Source organism: Coenobita brevimanus, chromosome 5, assembly GCF_032717465.1.
Source record: "Coenobita brevimanus isolate Jiangsu-jjx chromosome 5, ASM3271746v2, whole genome shotgun sequence".
Taxonomy (NCBI): domain Eukaryota; kingdom Metazoa; phylum Arthropoda; class Malacostraca; order Decapoda; family Coenobitidae; genus Coenobita; species Coenobita brevimanus.
In genome coordinates this window covers 22152520-22167312 of record NC_136958.1, presented here as the reverse complement: position 1 = coordinate 22167312, position 14793 = coordinate 22152520, and the positions used below count along the sequence as shown (strand labels likewise).

General features: G+C 40.3%; 1 protein-coding gene and 1 pseudogene across 1 annotated transcript in view; one reads left to right on the top strand and one right to left on the bottom strand.

Moving 5' to 3' along the window:
- Positions 1–14793, bottom strand: part of LOC145398453 (trans-1,2-dihydrobenzene-1,2-diol dehydrogenase-like) — a 100633-nt gene that overhangs the window by 64576 nt on the left and 21264 nt on the right. Inside the window, exon 2 of the mRNA XM_080271336.1 lies at positions 4542–4705. Within this exon, the coding sequence (XP_080127462.1) occupies positions 4542–4705 (164 nt within the window). The remainder of the gene's footprint in view (positions 1–4541; positions 4706–14793) is intronic.
- Positions 8674–8792, top strand: LOC145399143 (5S ribosomal RNA; annotated as a pseudogene).

The window sequence follows — 14793 nt, the reverse complement described above, 5'->3', positions numbered from 1 at the left end:
GCACGGTTTAAATCAAATCATGGCAACATCAGTCTGGTTTTATCATTCACTCAATAACCTTGCATTTCCGATGAAAGGAAAGACACATTTTATGAAAAGTTGCAAGAAGGAGTAGGAAGGGTACCTAGACATGATGTTTTGATCTGCGTTGGAGACTTTAATGCAGTAATGGGCTGTTCAAATGAGGGATTTGAGGCATGTATGGGTAAGATGGGAGTTGGTAGTAGGATGAGTGAAAACGGAGTGAGGTTTGGAAGCTTCTGTCTAGCAAATGACTTAGTCATCAGGGGCACACTCTTTCAGCATTGCAATATACACAAGACAACTTGGGTGTCGCCGTGTGGAAAATATAAAAATCAGATTGATCACATCGCTATCAGTAGGAGGCATAGAAGTTCTCTGCTAGATGTTCATGTTAAACGGGGAGCGGATATTGGTAGTGACCATCAACTCAGCATTGCAAAAATAAGGTTTAAACTTAAAAATCAGAAGAAGGAAAAATCTGGTGTTGGTAGATACGATATTGTTAAGCTTCGAAGGGAAGAAGAAGAAAAGGAGGAATTCAGATTAGAATGCAGAAATAGGTTTTTGGTGTTGGAAACGTTAGAAGAGGGGGAGAGAAGTGTAGATGAGATGTGGGAGGATGTGAACAAAGTTTTGCATGAGACTGCTGAATGTACGATTGGAAGGAGACATAGATTCAGGAGAAAGAAATGGATATCAGAGGAAACGTGGGATATGATAAAAAAGAGAGGTGAGGCTAAATTGAGGAGTGAGATGCAATGCGTTGATGAACGAGAGATTGAATTAGCAAGAGCTGCGTACTGGAGTTTGAATTCAGAAGTAAGAAGGTTAGCTAGGAGAGATAAAAGAAGATGTGTGGATGAAAAGGTTGCAGAGACTGAAATCCTAATAAACAAAAATGATGGACAGAGTCAAAGAATAGCATATGAATCGATTAGAGAACTGAGTGGTAATGCAGGTAAACGCAAGGAAATACCAATTAGAGACAGGGAAGGAAATTTATTGACCAAAGATGGAGATATTAAAAATAGATGGAAAGAGCATTTTGAGACAGTTCTTAATAGACCAATACCACCAGAAGAGGATATACCGTCTGCTCAGGAAGATTTAAATATAGAAACAGGAGAGTTGAGGCTTGCAGAAGTGGAGAAAGCAGTAAAACAGTTAAAGAATAATAAGGCACCAGGGGAGGATGGTTTATTTCCGGAAATGTTTAAAGTGGAGGGGGATAGATTAATAATGATCTTGACCAAGCTATTCAATAAGATATGGGTGACGGGGTTACTACCATCAGTTTGGAAGAATGGTGTAATTGTTAAAGTTCCGAAGAAGGGAGACCTGAGTGAATGTGGTAATTGGAGGGGAATCTCTTTGTCACCGATAGCTTTGAAAGTTTTCAGTAGAGTGTTGTTAAATAGGTTGGAGCCGGTGGTTGAGGGTATTCTGAGGGATGAACAGGCTGGGTTTAGAAAGGGACGTGGTTGCAATGATCAGATCTTTATAGTTAGGCATTTGATGCAGCAAGTTAATGAAATGAGAGTACCGTTAAGTCTTTGTTTTGTTGATTTTGAAAAGGCTTTTGATAGTGTTTCGAGAGAGTCTATGGGGAAGATCATGAGACATTATGGAATACCAGAGGAGTTTGTGAGGGTCATTATGAACATGCATGAGGACACATTTTGTAAAGTGATGGTTGATGGTTGTCTGAGTGATTCGTTTGAAGTCAAGTCCGGAGTAATTCAAGGTGGTGTTCTATCGCCTTTACTATTTATATTGGTCATTGATTACATTATGAAACGTGTTGGAACAGAAACCGGTGCAGGTATACTTTGGGGAGAGAACAGGAAACTTTTCGATTTAGATTATGCAGATGATATAGTTTTGATTTGTGATGCGCCAGAAGAGATGCAGAGAGTGTTGGACTGTTTGGTAAGTGAAGGTCGCAAGGTGGGTTTGGTTATTAATTGTGGAAAAACTGAAATAATCAATATGAATATGGAAAATGCGCAGGAATGTGTAATTGGAGGTATGGTTGTAAAGCAAGTTGATAGGTTTAAATATTTAGGTACTTATTTAGCCAAGGATGGTTCTTTGAACTTTGAATTCGATGAAAGGTTAAAGAAGGCTAATCAGGCAATGGGAATGCTTAAAAATATTTGGAATAATAACAATTTCTCTGTGCATACAAAAATCAAACTTTATAAGGTATTGGTTAGGAGTATCTTAATTTATGGACACGAGTCTTGGTACAGCACAGTGACTATGGAAAATAAATTCTTGGTGTTTGAAAATAAAGCACTTAGAAGAATTTTAGGAGTTAAGTGGTGGGAAAGGATACCAAATAGTAGAATTAGAGAAATAACGGGAGTGCAGCCGATCGATAAATATGTTAGATTCTCACGATGGAAGTGGCTAGGACATGTGTATAGGAGACAGGGAATAGTACGAGGTACACCAGGGTGGGTGGCACCTGGTAGGAGAGGTAGAGGAAGGCCAAAAGAGACGTGGGTGAGGACAATGAGACGGGAAGCTGGAGATGAGTGTTGGGGAGATCTTGAGGAGTTAGCACAAGATAGGATGTGGTGGTGTGAGTTCATCGAGGCCCTATGCATCCCCGAGGGTGCCACAGGAAATGATTGATTGATAGATTGATTTTATTTCTGAGTTTAGGGAGTGAAATCAGCAAGGGCAATTGCCCCATTTCTGGTTTCATCTCTTGATCAATAACCATGCATTTTCGACGCAATTCGTTGACACAGCAAGTCTAGAATACAGATTTGAACTTTGGGCATGTGATAAATGCTATGGCGCCTCGCTATATGCACATCCCGAGAGAAAATGTGAGAGAGAAAACGTGAGAAAGTAAATATTTTAGCTCAATTATTCTTCTGTTATAGTTCAGCTACCTTCCCAGAAATGTTGAAAGTTTACACCAAGATGAAATTATGATGACAGGCGTATGTACAAACGCTTGGTCGCTTATCTCGCGCTCACAAAGCTCACTGTAATGCTATACAGAAGCTAGGTCTGTTACAGGGAATGTATGCAGTGTCAGCGGACAACCACGTGAGCAGTGGTGGACAGCTGAAAAAATTGGTTATATACTGAACCAAAGGCTGGTACAGAGAGTGCATCTGTCGATCTTACGGACAAATTTGTTGGATATTGAACCCAGGCCCAAAATAGGGAGTGAATGTGGCGGTCTACCTGACAACCATGCGCGAAGTGGTGGAAAGTGGGGGTGGGAGGCTGCCCGCTCAGGATACACCTCGTGGGCTGTGAGTTAAGCAGGGTGAATCATGTGATTAGCGCGTGGGTGGCAGAGACTGTAACAACAATGTTTACAACAATTCTGCTATCCTCGGTCGTGAAAAAGATGATCTTTTTCTGCCATTTTTCCTACAACAAAATTAGTGAGCTAGCATTCTAATCAGTGTAGTTTCTCTGTGAATATGCAGTTCACATAATTAAACATTCATCAACCTCTGTTTTTGTGAATGTGACGTTTCTTACTGCATTTCTTGTTCATTTAGTTAAGTTTACCATTAACAGTTATATCACCACATCACTCTGAATGACTAGCACACTCAAATCAAGTTAATTTCCACCACTGGTATACATTGAGGAACTTAGTAAGTGGGTGTGGAGTAAATAAAACGTTAATAGGCTTCAGGATAATTTGCGTGTGGAAGCCAGTGATCTACCGCAATGGCCGCCCATATCTTCACGTAAATTTTCACTTACTCGTCTAGTAAGAATTGTGTATTAACAGCTATGTGGGAGGATTTAATGCAGCTATACATTGCCTGTACTGTGTGGTACAATAACTACTGTACTATTAAAGGTGTAATGTCAGTGTATTATGCATATGTTCTGAATGGGGAGAGCATGGATCAGCTAGCCGTCAAAGGTGGAGCGACCAGTCACCAAGCATGTGGAGGAGCGAGGTCACATCAGTAAAAATCACTTCATGTTGTATATCATCTTTCTTCCACTGTTATCTATTGAAATGAGGGCCATCATTAATTTTGCACTGCTTAATGATTTATTACATCAAAGAATAGAGCCCAAACCCATACACTGCAGATTTATTGACGTCGTAACTTATCCTTTGTGGGGTACCTACTGGACCATCTTTCATATATACCAACCCAGTTCCGGTTTAACGGGTCCTTGTCAGACATACAATGAACTATCAAATATACCGTCCATATTTTCCCCCAATTCATTCGTTATAACGAGGTCTCACTTGTACATTTTTATAGTTCTGTGGCATATTATGCCAACGCATATGTTTGATGTGACGCCTTGCTATAAGTTTTCGTATTGTCACGAAACTTCATTCTGGTTAGGCAAGACTTCCCGAGGTCATGAACTTGGACAAGTAAAAATTAGAGCATCTACCACGAGACATGTTTATCACTGTGTGCAATAACTAAACTGACTGAGTGTAATATCATACTGCATACTCACAGTCTTGACGAGAGAGAGAGAGAGAATTTCTGAGAGCCACTTACCTCCAACAAGAAGCACTTCTTTTCCTTGGCCACTTGCAACAGCTGCTTTGTCTCCTTCACGTTCATGCAGAGAGGCTTCTCGCAAAGGACGTGCTTGCCTGCCTCCAGCATCATGATGGACACTGGCAGGTGTTGTGGGTGAATGGTGCCTACATACACCACATCTGTACAGAGCAAAGTAGTTAGCGTTTTTCTTTTTTTCTTTTTTTTTAATGCGCTTGTAGTCACATACCGGTATTTGTATTTTTCAAGATTTGAACTATACCGGTACTTGTATTCTTCTGCCTCCTGGGTCATTACAGTCCATTTTTTCTTGAAAAATATGGATGGTCTGAGCACTTACAACGCTTTATTCACTTGAATCCGTTTTGTTCTGCTTGTATTTGGAAAACTTTTATTTATTTATTTTATTTGTTTTTGTTTTTTTTTGTTTTTTCGGATCACCCAAGGACTCTGGCATGCTAACTTAATAATTTGTTCCACTTGTTTTCCCATCATCACCTATGATATCCATCCATCCATCCTTCATCCAATCCTACATTGACCCATAAGAAGCGTGGAAGCTCAGGGTTAGGCAGTTGGTCCTGACATTTATAAGATGAGAGTGACCAGCCTCACTTATCTCTGAGTGGCACTGCATGAGCAATCAACCCCAACCACCCCATGGATATAAACCTTCACCAACTCAATCATATTGGAGCGCAATAATTACCCACTAAACCTATGATATAATTATCTTTATCGATCTCTTCAGTGCCATTTGTTGGCTACACCTTTACTTTACCATATCTCCTCTTCCTCTTCCCTTGCTGTCTAGGCAATTTCAATCCATGTAACCTCTCCTCATGCTGTAATTCCTTCATGTTTGGTATCAGTTTAGTAGCCACTCTTTGCACCTTTTCTAATTTACAGAAATGAATCTTTAAGTATGAAGACAACACTACTGCAGCATATTGTAATCAAGGTCTTACCTTTGTCGTTATCAAATTACCTAGCATTTCTTTACCCATATAATTAAACCGTTTTTAATATTCCACGAAAGATTATAATGTTCTACTAGTTTTCCATGTTCATATAATTCTGTAGCGACATTACTTCACCCAAGTCCATATCCTGTGCTGCATCATCATTATCGCCCGTCTATGTCCCCCCCCCTCACGCGCGCGCGTGCATGCGTGCGTGTGTGCCCGTGTGTGTGTGTGTGTGTGTGTGTGTGTGTGTGTGTGTGTGTGTGTGTGTGTGTTACCATTATATCTCATGAATGGCTTGAGCTATGAACATGAAACCTTCAGGTTATCAAAATATGGCCAAAGTTTTGGACTACTTCGCAAATGGGCACTCTGGGGCAAGGTTAAAGTCACCAAAATGGCTGTCGAAGGTCAGCTAGTTTTTATTGCCCAATTTAAGCACCATTATATCATGAACGGCTTGAGCTATTAACATGAAACCTTCAGGATATGAAGATATGGCCAAAATCTTGGACGAGTTCGAAAATGGGCACTCGGGGTCAAGGTCATGGTGACTAAAATGGCTGCCTAATGTCAATTGGTTTCTTTAATATGGATTTTTGTCTGAAAGTCGGTGACTGAATTCCGTAGAGTTTTGCGATTTTTCTACACATTTGGTTTGTGAGTAGCTTGTAACTTGGCCAACAGCATATTCTGGCGGGCAATTAGCATTTAGCTCCGAAGTGCTTTTTTTTCATTATATACTATACTTCTGTTCAGGTTACATACAGCCATCTCAATCACATGACACTTACTAGCACAGAATTCAGCCTTCCTTTACTGGCTCCATCTTTGAAAATCAATCAGTTGCTTTTGAAACACTCTACAACACTTCACATCTTAACTGTTGCATAATTTCTGCAAAAACAGGAAACATCCCATATGTCTTGTTATAGGTGTGTCTATCTCGATATTTGTCTGCTATAGAAATTAAGATGGTACAGTACTATCCAAAATGGTCCAAGAGAAGTAACTTTTTATGAGGAAGTTAATGGAGTGGTTTAAAGTCGCTAAAATTTCACTGCTTCTGGCCACAAAAGTAGTACTTATCAAATCAGTGTGGTGGAGCTTGTGGCCATTTGCTGTAGAATTTTTAACCTCCTCCAACCACCATATCAGTTTTACTAATCACTATATCAAGTCAACGTCGTAAAGTTTGGTGGCTGGGTGGGTGAAGCGGTGATCTGATGATTTTGGTGAGTGGGCAGACAGGCGAGGTGGTCAAGGATACGATGTGGGTGGGTGGATGGGCAAGGTTGGCTAAGTGGGTGGATGTGGTGGGGCAGCCTGGATGGGTACTTCAGTGGGTGAGCAGGGCAGGTGGGCGAGTGAGTAGGTTGGTGGAGGTCAGGGTGGGTGAGTGGCCTTTAAATGTCATTGAAGGCAAGGTCAGCTTATAAATGTAAATCAGGATTGGTTATTTGGAACTGTTGGCGGTACACAGGCTCTTGCCAACCATAACCTATCAACCGTGTATTCTAACCCACCTACCCAACCCAAAATGACTGTTATTTCTCATTTACTTCTTGACACTCGAGAACACATCTTCAGAAACAAACTAATTTAAATTATGCCATCCAAGGAATGATCTGCGTAATGAATGTATCCTCATGTGCCAGGCAAAGAGGCCGCTTGGCCAACAGAGACATCAGAACAACGTCAACGAAGATTTAAAACCCTAGCAAGCAGACAGGCAGTACTAAGACATCAAGAGACAACAGAACACAGAAAACTCAGACACCAGGCTGATGCAGCCAGTGCGCAGCGAAAAGAAAGAGCCTAACTCCAGACCATAGACAAACTAGAACACAGGCTGATGCAGCCTAGCAGACAATAATAAAATAGAATGAAACCTCATAACATTGGAAATCCAGACAATAGACTGATGCAGCGAGGCAGGCAGCAATAAGACAGACTGAAACCCAAAACAAAGACAAAAAGAGATAACGAACCAATGCAGCTAGCAATGCTTCACAATAACAGCAAGACACCAAATAACTGAAAAAAGAAAAGAAAAAAGAAAGACTCCAAAGTAAATGGGCCAGGCAAGCTGAGGCAAGATGCCATCCATATATTTCAAGACAATAGCACTGAGATGATTTTGGTTAAGACCTGGCCATGACTATGCATCAGTAAATAACTGACACAGTGACCAATGACTCTATGCATAATCATGTAACCATTGTGGGGCCATGAAACAAGGAGCCACCAGGAATGTGTAACCCCAGCAGCAAAGTCCATTTAACTATGCTTCCAGAGCCACTACAACCTTTTTTATGTCTTCTTCTTGGCAACACTCCTGAATCGAAATATTTCTAAAGAACACAGAGGGACGATTCATGCCACCTTCAAAGTACAAGGATAGGTATGCCATAGAAATGGATCTCTCCAACAGCTATCAAATGAAGAGAATCGAAAATTGCAGATACATTTTGCTGGATATCTTCAGAGACAGGCACCAAGTAAATGCAACAACAACCGAGAAACAAGACATGACCTCATTTTGAAGCAATAAAAACCGCTACATTTAACCAGTCCTATGTCGAAAGGTTCAGGTAAGCTATGGAGTGTGTACCTAGACAGGAATTTCAAGTCATCACTGACACTGACAAGTGGTCTTCTGCAAAGCATGTACGCTGATTTAATGCTCCACAACTCACTAAGGTTGCTTTAATCATGAATGGTTTGCAGCCTATCGAAAGAGATTTTGTCCAATAAATAGATAATCATATCAAGCACATCCATGAAACTCGTAGATCAAATGAGGCATCTCGAGTCGGAAGGCGACCGTGCCAAGTCATAGTTTCAGTAATTCTTGTCAAAGTTGAGAAAAGTTTAGGATGTGAAGGTACGATATAAGAAATCTGAATGCAATCTGACAATCAATCTTTCATTTAAACTAAAATGAAAATATTATTACAATGTCTCAAATCCATACTCTCGACCAGCGGTTCTCAAACATTTTAGTGAGTGACCCTATTTGGAATATTTCAAGACTTCGCGACCCACAAGATAAAAAAATGAGAGAGAGAGAGAGAGAGAGAGAGAGAGTAACCAGTATATAGCCTATCGTAGTTATTATGAAAATGCTAGTAGTGTGATAAGGATAATTACAATTTCAATTAGGTAAAATAAATACCACGTTGAGTACACCGCTTCCCGTCCGATCAACGAAGTTAAGCAACGTTGGGTCTGGTTAGTACTTGGATGGGTGACCGCCTGGGAATACCAGATGCTGTTGGCATAACGTTCTCCCTACGTGTCAATTGGGTTGGTGGAGGATTAGTGCCCCTCCCTGTAAAACAATTAACTCCGAGCCCTTGACCACCCCGTTTGGGATAAATGGCGTCTGGCAATGAATGAATGAAAATACACTGAAAGCATTAGGCCTATTCTATGTCCCTGCAACCCATCAAAATTCCTCTCGCGACCCACTTTTGGGTCGCGACCCATAGTTTGAGAAGCACTGTTCTAGACTTTTACTCGCAGTGGGTATGCTGGTGGAAGTACTTAATGTTTTAAACCGTTCTTCAAAATGGTTTCATCATTATACTCACAAAAATGGCAACGTCACTGATAAAATATTTACGCACTGTACTGTATGCAAATTACATCCATGAAAATGTTTAGAAAAATAATGTATATACGTAAAGACATGGTTTTACATGAATGGCAGACAGAGGAATGGTTAAGCTTCAAATTAAAAACAAAATTCAAATACTTATATCTTCACACTCTGAACTTTCCTCACCTTTAACTGTGAATTACTGAAAATTTATTTATAAATGTCGTCCCTCTGGCCTGAGTTCTCATATGATGCCCTACAGGACGCTTACTGTTTGTAAATGAAGGGGATGGCTATCACTTTTGAATTCCCTTGTCAAATACAACTTCCAGAAAGACTGTCTCTTGCAATGACTCATTTGATTATCATTCCATGGTCTGCAGTGATTATTTTAATCTTCACTGACGCTGACACTTTTCTGTCAATTCCCCATAGACTTATTTGCTAAGATCTAGGTCAGAAAGTCTGTGATAAATAAGGATCCATCAAAACGAGCGTCAGTTTGACAATGTCATACAACAGTGAGATGCCTTTTTTTTTTTTTTTTTTTTTTAATGGGAGGAAGAAGAAACCAAAGGCCGGGAGCCCGCAATTATTGTTCCTTACAAGAGAAAAACAAAATACAAGAGAGAGCCAAATTCAAGATCCGATCATTTCGAGATGCCTGGACGCACTGCGTTTGAAAGACTGGAAATCATAGGAAGCAGGAAATACAGACAGAGGGAGACAGTTGCAGAGTTGACTTGTTGCATAAGTGAAAGACTGGGAGTAACGGTTAACTCTTGCATTAGAGAGCTGGACAGAAAAGGGATGAGAGTTTGCTGCTAGACGGGTGCTACACGCGTCGTAGACGAGAAGGAATGCATGCTGACAGTTCAGACGAGCAGTGACCATTGAAGTAGCGATAGAAAAGAGATAAAGATGCAACAGTGCGACGAAGAGACAGAGGTTGAAGGGAGTCAGTAAGAGGAGGAGAGTTAATGAGACGAAAAGCCTTTGACTCCACTCTATTGAGAAGAGCTGTATGTGGGGAGCCTCCCCACGCATGAGAGTTATACTCCACACAGGGGCGGATAAAACCCCTGTATAGAGTCAACAATTGTGCAGGGGTAAAGAAGGAACGGAGTCGGCTTAGCACACCTAATCTCTTGGAAGCAGATAATAGAAGAGATGTAATATGATCTTTCCAAGATAAGTCCCGAGTAAATGAATCCCCAAGCATGTTCAAGGATGATGCAGGATTAAGCTGAATATTATTAAACATTAGTGGGTATACCTGCGGAATATTTTGTCGGGTTGATAGGTGTAAAAACTGAGTCTTTGATGCATTAAAAACAACTAGATTATTTTTATCCCAGTCAGAGATACGAGCCAAGTGATAATGTTAATGATGATGACCTCTCCCTACTTTGTATTTATCCTTCATCTCTCACAGGTTGTCTCCTTAGAAAGGGTTCAGGATGTTATGACTTATTTATGTCTCTACAGACGCCCTATTCTAGTTATTACATTCACTTGCAGTGCAAATTGGAAGGAAATTAAATATTAGGTTTTTCCTGGCCAAAAGTATATTCACAGACATGATGTTATTGACAGGTTTCCCCACCTAAAGGTGTTAAAATTAATGGATTTCATTATAAAACAGCAAATTCTTGGGCCAATACGGGTCCACACGTACAGGGAGAATGGCAAATAGCAGAAGTGTCCCTTGCTCATATTTTGATCCGACTCTTGACAAAAATTCACTCCAGTCTGGTTGGTTCCATCATATTACCATAGTTCCCAGATTCTACAAAAGATAAAGTTTTTTTTTTTATTATTATTATTATTATTAAGGCACAGATGGTGAATGGCCCATGTGGATCCCAGAATGACAACTCACATTGATGCAAGACGACAAATGCACCACACGTTACCGAAGGCCATTCCTTAAGGTGACCCGCATGGTGAAGATGGATATGCATTTGGTGGTTTTCAAACAAAGGCTGGACAACATGAAATAAACAACAGATGGATAATACCATACTGTCCTTTGCTGTCTGAAATATTTCACGCCCATACAAACTCTGAATTTACCAACACGGTTAAGTTAATCAAAAATGTGTATGCAAGTACGTCGAGAAAGGCTCTGCTGCATCTATGTTTGCACTTCAGCAGCGAAATCCCTGCAGTGAGGATGCTCAGTACCATATGGTTCAGGACAAAAAGAGAAATGAAGCTTTCTGGAGAATTTTTGGCTTTCCCTTTCACGAACGGCATCCTGCGATCCAACAACTTTTGTCCACTAGGAGAATGTCATGGAGGTTTACTTTGCAAAACAAACTGTTGCATTAAGCACTAGACCTTGCTGACTTTGAACTTGAACACTGTTGTACCATCAGGTACCATCCTATTAAACATGGAACAATATTCTATCTATCTATCTATCTATCTATCTATTGCCAGACACCATAATCCCGTAAGGGGTGGCCATTTGACTTTGAGTTATTTGTTTTACTGGGAGGGGCACTAACCCTCCACCAACCCACTTGTTGACACGTAGGGAGCACGTATGGTTTGGTTATATAATACAATAACAATAATACTACAAAACACTAGATGGTGTAAAAAAAAAAAAGAGAGAGAGAGAGATGCTAAAGTAAGTGGTCATCCTGTTATCAGATTCAACGCTGCTATGGAGAGTCTACTGTTGGCTACACTATCAATCCCAGTCAACCTAAGTGCTTCATATAATGGTTACTACAAAATGAAATTAGATGTCCCGTATCATATGAAGATGTCTGGACTACAGACGGTCATGTTTGTGCTTCTTACAGAGAGATGCACCTTTTTCAGAAGCTGTCTCAGAGTTCCCTTTACCATTCAACCTAAGACCTTTAAGGCTGGTAATTCACTAGCACTATAGCTGAAGTACAGAAACGATCTTGCAGAAGTATTTAAACATTAAGCTAATTTATAATACCCCAGAATGTAAATTGACAGTAGCTGTAATTTCACAGTACAGCTTTATTTGTCACTGAAGACAAGGCTATTTTTATGGAAATGGAGCAACTGCATACTCTGGTATAATTTTATGAGAGGGGAAGAAGTTCACACACACTTAGTCGTTCCCAAACTAACCGAATAGAATTTAATAACCTAACCACTGAGATATTAAGGGATACATCTATGTCAGATGTTCTGACTTGACAAACAGATGAATATTATCCAAAATGCTCTTGCCAGACCAAGGCACTGCCTATAATTCCACCATCAAGCATCGCGTTTGCCAACATCCTGGAGGAATATTTATTTCTAAATACGCCTGGCAGAACATGAAAAAAGCATTTATCACAGACCATTTACTTGTCAACTACGTCAACAGAAAAGAATAGCTCTAGCTGCTGCATATTCAGGTACTGCTGTTACGTTGAGCACTCGAGATCGAATACTAAGGTCATTTTGCCATAATTTCCATTGGATCTGGCCACCAGTGATGCCCCTGATTGCAACACACACAAGAGTTTGGGAGTTGCAAATTTCTTAAAAAGCGTCATCTGATTGCTGAGACTGTTGCTGACCTAAAACTGAAAGAGCCTTGCTTTCCCCATGGACTGCTTTATGTAGAACCAGCAAGGGGTACCCCCAAAAGGCAGACATTCTAATCCTATTTGTTCTAGTTCAGTCTTTCTCTTTACCCAAGGAAAAACCATGTACCTCTAACGTTTTTGAAGATGGATTATAAAATGTCCATGAACTCTCTATTTCAACTTTCGAGACTAACGCACAGCGTTTGTGGGCATTTGTTTACTATTACCATTGACCTCGAATGACCTCTGACTGGTGACCTCAAATGACCTCAGAGGTCAACCTCACACAGTCTATTTCAGAAATGGAGGTCATTTTTGCTTGTCAGAAACATGCAATGATGACAGTCACGATATTTAACCTAAGTAGTCCTTACTGTATTCCGTATTCGGTAATAATCCGTCGTGTCCAGAACGTGTGTTTCTATTCCCTAGGTAGCACTGCGCATGTGGGGGACAGACTCTGATGTAGGGCATTTAGTCGGTCGAAACCTTGACCTGTCAAAATGCTGTATACTGTGAGACGATCAAAAACAACATCACACTCCCACATGTACATTCATACTAATTATAACGGATAGCTATATTATTTCGCCGCAAATTCCCCCCCCCACACACAAAAAAGTACATCAACGGTGGTAAATCGCCACCTGCTCAGTTTCGCTATTACGGATCTACTTAATATAGTGGTCTCAAGCTGAGCTGAAATATGTGTGATATTAGCAGTAATTTACAAATACCAGGCCAAGTGATGAAAAGGTCATTTAAAGATTCCCAGGGTGACATAAGGAAATTCTTTTGCACCTGCACCTCCTAAGATGAATGCCAATAAAAAGTGGCCGTTCTTGGGAATGAGGTGCCAGAAACAACCCAAGATAACCACGGAACCATCCAGGCGTGTGTGAGTAGCCCTGAGTCATTTTATTAATACAAAATGAGCCCCTACACTCAATCTCTAATTATGTTCTGATAGTTCCGTCATATCATGAAACACAGAAAGGTGTGACAAATCGGTGTGAAATAATGGGATAAACTAATACCAGATTCTATATCAAATCAAGTGAAAGTATAAATGTATATACAAATCTGAAATAATGATAGTTGATATCAGTGCTAATATTAAAGGTAAAATATGATGATCTGCCAAAAAGTAAGAAACCAGTATACTCTGCTTGGTAATATTTGTTTGAGCAAGTTATGGTGTGAGCTCATAATTGTTTTTAGTTTAAGCCACATTGTGGATTGCTACGTGTAGATAAAATGATTACACTATAATCATTTTTTCAGGCACGACCCAGCACAGATGAAAACCTTGAAATTCTTACCAAAGTACGAGATATAGCCACGAAGCCTAAAAAGGAGCCCACCCAACCAAGACTTAAAGCATATCCAGAAGTACAGTCCGGTTCTCAGACAAGGTCTTTCCAATGTGACTGGTATGGCGGGTATGAGTGGTTTGAATACTTCGTGACAGGTGACAGAGTTTATTGCTTTTCATGTAGATTCTGGTGCGAATATGTGTCACAAGGAAGCGCCATTCACCAACGAAGGTTTCAATCACTGGAAAAAGATGCATGAAAAAGCATTAAAGCACGATAAAGCCATGTGCCACGTACTTGCAATGGGAAACTGGCTCCACTTCAAAATTTCACTATTACATGATAATGTCTACCAGCAACTTGAGAACTAACATACACAATAGGTTCTGGACAACAGAGACTATGTAATGACACTTTGAACATTATTACCATTGCTAAAATAAATATGGCATTCGGGGGGCATGATGAAACTGCAAGCTCATAAAACAAGGGTGTCTTTCTAGAAATCTGTGACTTGGTAAGCAAGGAGTCTGAAATATTTTGTAACCTAAAACGAAAGATTCCAAACAATGCTAATTACACATCCGGGTTGAGTCAGAATTCTCTTTTGAAAACTGTCGCAGAGTGTGCTTTTGATGTCATAGCCAAAGAAACCAGGTCAACACTGTTTTATGCAGTATTATCTTCTTTTTTTTTTTTTTTTATGTGTCCGACTCTGGGCATAGGCTTCACAGCCTGCTCTCAAGGCCCAGTAGTCCTCCTACATACCATACACCTCTCTACATGTCACCACTT